The sequence below is a fragment of the Lathyrus oleraceus genome, chromosome 7, assembly GCF_024323335.1.
Source record: "Lathyrus oleraceus cultivar Zhongwan6 chromosome 7, CAAS_Psat_ZW6_1.0, whole genome shotgun sequence".
Lineage (NCBI taxonomy): Eukaryota > Viridiplantae > Streptophyta > Magnoliopsida > Fabales > Fabaceae > Lathyrus > Lathyrus oleraceus.
In genome coordinates, this window is record NC_066585.1 from 151,213,749 (window position 1) to 151,224,868 (window position 11,120).

The 11,120-nt window shown below is 36.1% G+C and overlaps 2 protein-coding genes across 2 annotated transcripts; one reads left to right on the top strand and one right to left on the bottom strand.

Moving 5' to 3' along the window:
* Window positions 1-2,600: 2,600 nt before the first annotated feature.
* On the top strand, window positions 2,601-5,696 carry LOC127105869 (uncharacterized). The gene is made up of 3 exons (XM_051043081.1): window positions 2,601-2,802; window positions 2,884-3,021; window positions 5,359-5,696. The coding sequence occupies exons 1-3, from the start codon at window positions 2,709-2,711 to the stop codon at window positions 5,373-5,375; spliced, it is 249 nt and encodes an 82-aa protein (XP_050899038.1). The 5' UTR covers window positions 2,601-2,708; the 3' UTR covers window positions 5,376-5,696.
* Window positions 5,697-6,360: 664 nt separating this feature from the next.
* Window positions 6,361-10,746, bottom strand: LOC127105868 (LRR receptor-like serine/threonine-protein kinase GSO1). Its single transcript, XM_051043080.1, has 2 exons — window positions 7,102-10,746; window positions 6,361-6,998 (listed from the first exon to the last, which is right to left on the bottom strand). Exons 1-2 carry the CDS (start codon window positions 10,526-10,528, stop codon window positions 6,628-6,630), a joined length of 3,798 nt encoding a protein of 1,265 aa, XP_050899037.1. The 5' UTR covers window positions 10,529-10,746; the 3' UTR covers window positions 6,361-6,627.
* Window positions 10,747-11,120: the final 374 nt, after the last annotated feature.

Sequence of the window (11,120 nt, forward strand, 5' to 3'; positions counted from 1 at the left end):
ATAGTTAAATAGACTCACATAAACGCCTTGCCTAAGGGAATAATAATATCATCACACAAGCTCATATAAAATCCTCATTTAAGATACTCAACTAAGAGTCTCATTAGACATATTCATTTAAACGTGTCACCTGAGCGACTACAAGTCTCATCAGACAAGCTCATTTAAACGCCTCGCTTGAGCGACTATGAATCTCATCACATATGCTCATTTAAACGCTTCGCCTGAGCTAAGGGACTCGACTAAGAGTCTCATCAGACAAGCTCATCTAAACGCTCTCCTGGGGGACTCAACTAAGACTCTTATCAAACATGCTAATCTATATGCCTTACCTTATGGAATCAACTAAGAGTCTCATCCGACAGGCTCTATTGAGCATATCACCTAAATGCATAGGCTTCCCCGACACCAAGTCAACTATGCACTTATTTATTCGCCATGCCCTCATGTGTTAAGGGTCTGTGTAGTGATATATTTGTAAAGACCTATAAGAGATGATGGGATGATATCACTCATGCCTTAGGGACATCACCCGTAACACATACCACTTCCCATAGAGTAGGAAAATATGGGATGTGACATGTACTGGTCAAAGGTGGTGCGAAGAAGGAGTCAGGGGAATGACTTATGTCTTTCTAGGAAATATATATTCAACGGTCCATTCTCATTATCAAGGTGGGCAATTGATATTTCTGATAAAAACTAAATTGAGGCCTATAAGCCTCTATAAATACCTTACCCTTACGGCAGAGGAGATCAATATGATATTCACACACAGAGTACCTCTAAAATCAGAGTTTCTCACCCTCGTGAGCCTCACACTCCACATAAACACTAAATCCTCTCTATCAACCCCTAACAGCTTAGGGTTGCTAAGGATATATACTTTTTTTACCAAGTATAAGTTTATATGTTTATAGCAATTTGTTGTATAAGCCTAGGTTTGGAATAGATCAAGTCATGTGATTTACTTTCTAGAGATTAAATATGTGTGTAATATATAATATTATATTGATTCATTGATTAATAAAATTTGATTTATATACCTTTTTCAAATTTAATTTATATTGATTAATTCATTGGTTGACTAAGGTTTTCATTATTCCATATTTTATTGCGTCTTTTGTACATTGTGTAATGTGTGATGTCAATTCAACACATACTATATTAAATTTCAACTGCCCCATTTTCGAAAACTCTGATTTTAAAAGAACATTTTTTAAGAGTAAGGTATATTCAACCCCTTTCTAGACCTTTTTAGTCATATTCTTCCCCAATAACTTATTCCTATGTAATTGAAAGAAGGGACGTCAGGGGCGATAAGGGGGCAACACCTCAAATGGCACCTCCATCTAAAAAAGAGACATTAGCAACCCCATAAACTAAAGTTTCCAGCAAAGCAAAGTTAAAAAGGCTAATGCAAGCGACATAGTAATAAAGAAAATAATCATTAGAGGAAATATATAACAAAAACAAAATGAGACTCACTTGTAAATGAAGATCAGGAATAAGAAAAACACTTTGCAAAAAGGAGCAACAAGATCAAATATTTAGAAACTAGAGTGTGAAGAGAGAAAATGGAGAAAAGGAGAAAACGAACTGTTACCCCTTATTTCAAATACATTCTATAAGATCTAGGGAATTGAAATGCTCACAAATTCAACAACTCTCAGTCAATGGTCTAAAAATTATCGTGAAATGACCAATATGTGAACGCCACGTCACTTGAAGGAATCATATTTTCCATAAAAAATTACCATTATGTTTAGGGTTCCCATTAAGTAGTTAGTACACACTTCAATCTACCCCTGCCTTTTTTTTAGGCTACGATTCACATGATAGAAAGAAATGACAAAGGTCATGAAACATCTCAAATCACCATTGAGGAAGGTGAGTGGCAAGTGCGACGACAAATTCCGAGTAGACATTAAAAATTCTTAATTAATCAAAAGATTATGCGTGACGTACAAGATACATACTCCATAACTTTTTACTAAAATCATCTCACTAGATCACATAAAGGATCATAATTACAATTAACCACCGTCCATGAAAAAAAAACATTCCAACTTAAAGAGCTTTTAAGTAGCCACAACCTTCATCAATCGACCAAGGCTTAACAACTATTATTCTGAACTGAACCAATCCATAATCCGTAAATAATTAAATGACTAAAATCTCAAGAAACAAGACAAACCATAAGATGAATGTGCCCTAAAGGCACACTAACATCTTTTCTAAAAAAACAACTATACGTGTCTTTAAATCCTAAAATCTAACTATAACACTACATATACATAATGTTATTTGTACCGAAAATTTTCAACATTATCATCGTCTAAAACACTTGAAAGAAAGCATCTTCTCTAATTAATTACTATTATAAAAAATTAGTACTTTTCATTTCTCCAAAATAAAAATATAGTTTTGATTATTTCCTATATATATTTGAATGATTTTTGTGAAACATGTTCAAATATGCCAATGAAAATATTTTAAAAATTTAGAAATAATTAAACAACAAATATGGATGCAAATTTTTTTGTTTATACAAAAAAGTGTCATTTTTAAAGAGGATGATGAAATATTATTATTATCATTTTATTTTTTCGTTTACATAATTATTTGTTATTAAATAAAAGGTTTTGTAGAGAGGTTGAGGACATCATAGTCTAGAACGGAGTGTGAGTCTGCGAGAGAAGGAAAAAATGGTAGTATTGAGCGCGACGACGATCGGAGCCTTATTGGGTTTGGGTACTCAGATGTACTCCAACGCTCTCCGCAAACTCCCCTACATGCGCCGTAAATCATCATCTTCTCGATTTTATCGCTAATTTCTATTCAATTTCTCTTTCTTTTGTTTGATTGTTTGCGATGGTGTAGATCCGTGGGAGCACGTATTGGGAATGGGATTGGGCGTTGTGTTCGTGAACCAGCTTGTGAAATGGGAGGCTCAAGTTGAACAAGATCTCGATAAGATGCTCGAGAAAGCTAAGGCCGCTAATGAAAGACGTTACATTGGTTCGTTTCTCTTTTTTTTTCCTTCTCTCATCTTTTAATCCTATGGTTTTGTTTTGTTCTGCTTTTAGATTCTCGATTTGTTCAATTATTATGTTTTTTCGTGGAGTATTATTGCCTTAATGTTTTGATTAGTAATTTGGATGAGGGTTTAGGATGATTTGGAAACTCGATTTGGGGATTTGATATGAGGAATCTGGATTAGGTTTTGGGTGATTGTGTATTTTTGCATGTTATTGCTTACTAGCATTAGAAATTAGAAGATGAAAATAATGAATTAGGTAGATTAAAAGAACTTGGCCTTTACAATGTGTGAAGGTTGGCAATGTCACTTATGGAATGGTCACAGTTACCAGCTCTGCAACTCCTTTCACTAAGTGGTGCCGTATACATGGGCGATATTGGTTCTAATATACTAATCGGTATTGTATACAAACCAAAAATATATATTTTTTCATTTAGTTGAAAGTATTATACATGTGGTAAAATATGAACTTTCATACTCAAGAGCGGTTATGTGAGATTATGCGGGTCTCTTCTAGCTTAACCAAGGTCCTAGTTTTGAACCCGAGTTTGGGCATGCGGCAGTGCTAAAACTCTTAGGGATGGTTTGCCGTCCATTTAGGTCCCACAAGGCTCGAAGGATTAGTCTCTGCAGTTGCGCGCAAATGATACTCGATATTCAACAAAAGCAAATATATTCATTATGCATTTTCTTTGAAGTGTCTGATATTTTAAGTTAGTGGCTTGGATAATGCGGTAATAAGGGTCTTGTTTGTTTCTGATGGATTATTTGTTTGAGCTTAGCACTGTGGTGAAGCTATTCCAGTATACATTTCTCAACTTGAGGTAGATACTAGGCAAAATTGTATCAGTACTTTAGGTTATTTGTTTGCATCAGATAGGTCCTTTTAGTCCCGTTACCCACAGAGAGGTACCATTTTTTATAATTTCCGTTGCCCACAGAGAGGTACCATTTTTTATAATTTCCGTTGCCCACAGAGAGGTACCATTTTTTATAATTTCCGGTTACAAAAATACACATGTGGCCGTTATGTATCTAATGTGGATCAAATGATGATGACAGGGCTTGTTAATATGCTTATGTGGCAAACAAGTAGACACTATTTTATTTATTTATTTTAGTAAATACAAAAAATAACCCGAAAGTCATCTTCTTTCTCTTGCTATGAACCCTAATTTTTTCCCACAGCCATCAATGAACTTAAGTTCTTTTCCCCAGCCAAAACAAGCTTGATTATAACCAATTTATTCCTGTTACTACTAAGGTAAGAAGGATAATCAGAAGAATTGGGTTGAAAAGGCAATATTGTACCCCCATTTTCAAATTTGGGACATCGTTAGCACTATACCCCAGTTTCTCGTTAGTTTAATTTGTTTAGTTCCCGTCCCTTACCCAAAACCCGAATCTTGCTTCTTTTAATTATTGTTTTTGTTAAGTTTTTTGTTGGGTAGTTTTGTTTATCTACATCATTATGGGTTTGTGGTTGGAATTTTTTGCTCTGTTGAATTTGTAGAGAAGTTTCAGCTTTCACGGTGTTGATGTTTTTCTGGATTTGTTTTTCCCTTTGGATTTGTTTGAATTAGTTACATCCTTGATGTAATTAGTCACATGTAAATATTACCCGTGTAATTAGTTGCTAATGGGTTTGGAGTTAGCAATTACATTAATTGGTATTTATTGTAAGTACATTATCAACCGTCTTTTGTAGTCTGATAATTAGACACACATGAATTGCATAGTTTATTTAGTTTTTCTGTGCGGGTAATGTTAAATCTTGTCTTGTGGAACGAAGAGATGTGTTAAATGGAGAAGGATTGAAGGTCATTTTTCTGAATTTTCTGGGCTGTTTATTGAAAAAATTTGTTACTAAGTTGAGGATCATACATGTCAGCAGCAACATAGGTTTTTGTTTTAACGGAAACTCAAAAAAAGGTCAACTTAATGACCTATATGGGACAAAAAAAAACTTAAAGGATCTGTCCGGTATAAACAACCAAGTTAAAGACCACAAATGTGATTTTGTCTAGATATTATGACTTTGGATTTGATGTAATTCACAGTAAAATTTAGGTGATTATTTCCACATATTAATGTGATTTATCTGAAGCTTCATAGTACTAACTACTCTGGCAAGAAACTCTATTATCTTCATTTGTTGATAATGTCTTATTTATTGAGTTCTTTTCATGTTATGTTTGTAAAGCTGCACTAAATGTTTGGACTGTCAGCTGCTCCTACAGCTGGATGTGGTATTTTTTGGATTGGTAATTTATTTTCATTATTGCATTTTATTTATCTATAATGTTTTATTGCAGATGGAGATGACGATTAGTGCATGTCTTCAAGGATTGCATTGCAGCAGTTGGTGAAAATAATAATATAATGCGTTGTACGTGTTACCTTTGTTTTATGGTTTCATGTTGTTATGTTTGTAAAGCTGTTGTGCTATTTCCTGCTTATCAGCTTATTTTGTCAACAAGCTTCAGCAGGAGTTAAACTTTTAGACAATGTTATGGGCTTAATAGCTTCATTAACATTATGAATTAGTTGAAAAAATTATTTGGTTTATTATCAGGATAACTGTGACATCAATACCTCTTATCTAATGTGTGCCATGAGTTTGGTAATAAACAGACTTGAAATAGTTTCATTAGGATGCAATGTGTTATGACCAGAAGTTTCGCTTGATACACCAATAATTTTAGTCAGAAATTTGTCTTACTGTTGATTAGAGAAGTAAATCTTATCACCATTATTCATGTTAAATTCACTCATGAGTCTTGGTAAATTATGATAGAATTGATTGGAAAATTTCAAGCTGAATACTGTGTTTCCACTACGCCAAAATGAATGGTTTTCCTTCCATGTCAAATGAGTTTTTTTGTGCATTTTGAAATATAAGCACTGCTACCTAGGAAAACAACACTTTTCTTATATTGTTATGAAAGCTTTTCAGTTTGAAAACTATGTAGAGTTTCAGTTCTCTTAATGACGTGATTTTCATATCATGGTGTCTTAATAGTTAATACTCATTTTCATTTCATCTTTTTGTTAAGTTTCTTTTTCCTACTTTTTTTTCTCTCTTTAACTCAACTGTCCTTTCTTGCGCCCGGGTAACTGAGAAGGCTTTGGAAGTTGAGAAGTTTCATAGTAAAGACTCGGCTAGTCTTTTGAAAGTGTGTTACTTTGGAGCTGGTTCAACACAGAAGTATTGTAAACTTGTCACAGTAAATGATAAGAAAAAAATATCAGTTTTTCTAAGGAAGATACAAAATTTATATAACACCATCTCTCTAAAACATTTCACACGTACTATATAGTTAAAGAAAGAACCACCTTTGATTATTGTCTCATGTTTGAAAGACATGAGGCAAGGATATTGTTATATTATAGAATCTTACAATGAAAATTAATGGAAAGTACTGTCACATTTTGTTAATGGTTGTAACATGTACATCATAACAGCAACTATGCCACTGTTTCTTTACAATTTAAATATGAAAAAAGAAAAACAAATGAGCAAAAAAGGTTCATGGACACAAGTTTGGCAATACTACGTTTCATTTCAGTCTTTGGAAACAAGTTTACTTGTAATTATCCAGATTCTTCTTCCCAAAGTCTGTCATTCTGTTGTTGAATGCATGGAGAAGAAGATCACATGCTTTCCTTGAAGACGGCCTCTCCTGTGGTGTAGCTTTCGTGCACCGCAAGGCTATCTCAAGCACTTGAAATGCAGCAAACTCTTCACTAGGTAAAAGAGGTTTCAGTTCAGGGTCTATCAATTTCTCACAGGTAGAGCGATGCATGTCAATATGCATCTCTACCCATCTCACCATGTCCATATCAGCTCCAAAAAAGTCACTTGTTGGCATTTTACCACTAACAAGTTCCATAAGAACTATTCCCATGCTGAAAACATCATTTTTTTCTGTTGAATGCAGGGAGAACGCATACTCTGAAAAAAAAGCCAATGTCAGAACAAATTTACTCATTAGTCGAAGTTAAACTAAAAATAAATCCAAATCAAAGTCAGTTTAATCCAGCATTTTGATCAATACCTGGAGCCATGTAGCCATAAGACCCGGCAAAACAAGAATTCAACTCAGTGTTCGAGTCATCATCACTTTCAATGAGTGCTTTTGCCAGTCCAAAATCTCCCAAGTGTGCCTCCATTTTGGAATCTAGCAATATGTTGCTTGATTTGATATCTCTGTGAATGATCTTCGGCGTACAATCGTGGTGCAGGTACTCCACTCCTTGAGCTAATCCCACAGCAATTTTGAACCTTGTCTCCCAATCAAGGCTCTTCTTTACTTTCCTCGCATTGCCTGGTTTTCCATGAAGCCAATCCCATAAACTTCCATTCTCCATATACTCATATATCAATAGATTCCAACCCGTTCCTTTGTTTCTATTGCTACAGAACCCTATTAGCTTCACCAGATGTCTATGCTTTATTCTCCCCAGTGTATTAACTTCTCTCAAGAAGCTTTTGTTTAGCAGAAAACCGTCTTTTGATGAAATCTTCTTGACAGCAACAGTCTCTCCAGTGGCCAACTCAGCTTTGTAGATTTTCCCTGAACCTCCTGACCCAATCATGAACTCATCATTTAGATTGTTCGTTGCATCCATAATATCTTCCCACCTGAAATCCATCTTTCCAGCAGCTCTTAGCTGGAAAAGCGGTCGTCTCTGTGCTTGTGACGAAGAGGAAGAGTAGACATAAGAAGTCACTTTGCTGTCTTCCCTTGAAAAATCTTGCTTGTTTTTGCAGAAGATTCTTGCTGAAAGTATCAATAGTGCAATTGCGGCTAAAGTTGAAACGACAGATATTATCGCTACCGATGACTCGCTTAGGCCCGACGGCTTACTGCCAGAAGTATCATCACCTTCACAACGGTCAAGAGGGCTTCCACAAAGATTTAAGTTTCCTTTAAATACCTCATTTGGCCACCGGGAGAATTTCTTGTCCAATTTCCCTTGAAGGTTGTTGAAAGAGAGATCAAGCTTTTCCAAGCTGCTCATTTCACCAACTTGTGGAGGGATTTCACCAGTGAGTTGATTGTGGGAAAGATCAAGTGTTTCTAATTTCGACATAGTCCCTAGAGAAGGTGGTATGCCACCTGAGAGATTATTGTAACCAAGGTCTAAAATGACTTGTAGATTTTGAAGCTTTCCGATCTCACTTGGCATTTCACCATTAAAGCTATTCCTAGAGAGTTGAAGCTCATAAAGCTTGCTCAACTTACCTATCTCGCGAGGAATTGGTCCCGAGAACTCATTAATGTCAAGTCGGAGGACATTAAGATATGTAAGCTCTCCTATATCAGCTGGGAGGCTTCCATTGAGTGAATTGTCATTGAGAGAGAGAACTAGTAATTTGGAGCATTTGAATAGGCCTAATGGAAGAGGTCCAGAAAAGTTATTGGAAGAGAGCTTAAGCTCTCCCAACTGAGGCAATTTTCCAAACCATGACGGTATTTGTCCATTAAGAAGATTACTGTTTAAATCAATGTAAGCCAGTTTATTACACAAAGAAAGCTCGGTGGGTATTGGTCCGGTGAGCGAATTTCCTGACAGGTCTAACAATGACAGGTGATGAAGTTTTCCCAAGGTCCTTGGAATTTCACCAGAAAAATTGTTGTTGCCTAAACTTAGCCTCTTCAGGGAAGGTGAGTTTCCCAATTGAGGCGGAATTTCACCATCAAACTCATTGTCGGTAACATCAAAAGAAATAAACAATTGAGAGCTACATAGTGCAGCTATACTACCATTCAGTCTGTTCTTTGAAAGATTCACTCTAGTCAAGTTTGCTATATTTATCAACTGGTGAGGAAGGTTACCTTCAAGAGAATTGTTGTAGAGCATGAGCTGTTGCAATGAGTCGAGGAATCCAAATGTTGCAGGAATTGCACCGGAGAGCCGATTGTCAGCCAAACTCATGATCTTCAGTTTATGACAGTTACCTAAACTGGCAGGAATTTCACCCACAAGCTCATTCTGCCTGAGGTGAAGAAAATTCAACTCTTTCAGCCTTCCAATAGTGATGGGAATTTCCCCCTTGAATCTGTTGCCAAAGAAATCAATCATTTGCAAACTCGAACAGTTACCAATCTCCATAGGTATAGCCCCAGATAATTGATTATCATAAAGATATAAAATTTCCAACTTCCCAAGCATTCCAATCTCTCTCGGAAGATCACCCTTCAAATTGTTGTGATACAATGCAAGTGTCTGCAAGTTGCTGAAGTTTCCTATGAATGGAGAGATGAAACCAACCAAGCTATTGTTGTTTAGCAAAAGATCAGTTAACTCCACCAACCCATAAATCTCAAGAGGTATGGATCCATTGAGTGAATTGTTCGACAAGTCAAGTTGTTTCAGTGACTGACACTGACTCAGTTCAGCTGGAATCTCACCATAAAGTCCACTTTCTGATAGCATCAAATGCTCCAAATTTGTTGCATTGGAACATATTGTTCTTGGTATGACATTATTAAGGTTGTTACCCGACAGAACCATGAAACTTAACTGACCCATGTCGCCGAACTCCTCTGGAATCCCTCCACTGAGCTTGTTCATAGACAAGTCAAGTTTTTGAAGGTTACCCAGTTGAGCTAGAGACGGTGGAATTGCACCTTCAAGCTGGTTCCCCATGAAGTTGAGATAAACGAGTTCACTCATATTACCGAGTTGACTCGGAATCTCCCCTGTTAAACTATTGTTACCAAGGTTGAGAATTTGTAGATTCTCGAGTTGACCCAATTCACTCGGAATTGAGCCATTGAGTTTGTTGTTAGCAGCAGTGAAGGCTATGAGGCTTGAGCAGTTTCCTAACTCGGACGGAATCGGACCTATCAACTCGTTCTCCTGCAGAACCAGATTCTCCAGGAGACCGAGTTGACCGAGTTCAGGTGGAATCGACCCGGTCAGCTCACATGAAGCTAGACCAAGACTCACCAACTTAACCAATTTCCCAAGAGACGCCGGAATCATACCGGTTAACGCATTGTCACCGAGTCGCATGACTCGGAGACTCGTCAGCGAGCCAAACTCAGTGGGAACAGAGCCATTGAGTTGGTTAGAAAACAGAAGCAGAGATTCCAATGAAACAAGGTTAGAAAGATTCAATGGAATAGGACCCGTGAGACCATTAGAAGAAAGATCAAGAAAAATCAAGTTTTTCAAACGACCGAGTTCAGGTGAAACTGACCCAGTGAGTGACGAATAAGAAAGGTTGAGTCCCACCACATGCACTGAGTCCTCAACCAACGAGTTCAAACCACATGAAACACCTCTCCAACTACAGTAATCTGTGTTTTCTTCTGACCAATCACTCAAAACATTTTCTGGGTCTTGTACAAAAGATTTTTTCACTTCCAAAAGCACTCTAAAAGTTGTTTCTTTATCTAACTTTTCTTCACCAAGTACTAGAATTGAACACACAAGGAACAAAACTACTACAAGAAATGTTGAAATACTCATTATATCTAACACTCACAATTCAAATCCTCATCATAAGATATAGTATGAGAAATTGAGAATAGAAGAGGAATAGTTGTAGCTGATTTGCTTAGTTAAGTGTCGTAGCTGAACATGAATGAGAAAAGTGAGCAGTTCAATATCCATTTCTAAACTCGTTCATTAGTCAATGTAGTATACGCAAGCAAGTTAATTTAAGTTCCAACTAATCCTGCTTATAAGAAACTCTGTTTCTATGTGTTACTAGGACCCAAAAAAATCAATTATTTTTTGAGTTATTTTTGGTTTCAGTTACCAAACCTTATGTCTTTTTGTACTGTTTAATATTTCTAATGAAACCCTTTTGCCTACTCCAAAAGCTTTGCATTTTTCTGGTTTAAGTCTTTTTTTGACCACTTAATAATGGTACTTTTGTCTTAATTAATGATTAAGAATTGCTAATTAATGTTATATTATTGTTGGTTCCTATCCAATCTAAAGTTAATCAGAAATTATTTGGATGGATAAGTCAATTATTTTTGAACATATAGTATCTGCTTATTGAAATTTCAAATTTTGTCTTCAAAACTTATCCTATAGTTCACGGGTCTAAAGC

What these genes read in the sequence shown, in the direction of transcription:
- LOC127105869 (XM_051043081.1), top strand. Translation starts at nt 2,709, where the DNA reads ATGGTAGTATTGAGCGCGACGACGATCGGAGCCTTATTGGGTTTGGGT. An exon ending in CAAACTCCCCTACATGCGCC is followed by an intron (nt 2,803 to 2,883) that starts GTAAATCATCAT and finishes GCGATGGTGTAG; the next exon opens with ATCCGTGGGAGCACGTATTG.
- LOC127105868 (XM_051043080.1), bottom strand. Translation starts at nt 10,528, where the DNA reads ATGAGTATTTCAACATTTCTTGTAGTAGTTTTGTTCCTTGTGTGTTCA. An exon ending in TTATGGCTACATGGCTCCAG is followed by an intron (nt 6,999 to 7,101) that starts GTATTGATCAAA and finishes CTTTTTTTTCAG; the next exon opens with AGTATGCGTTCTCCCTGCAT.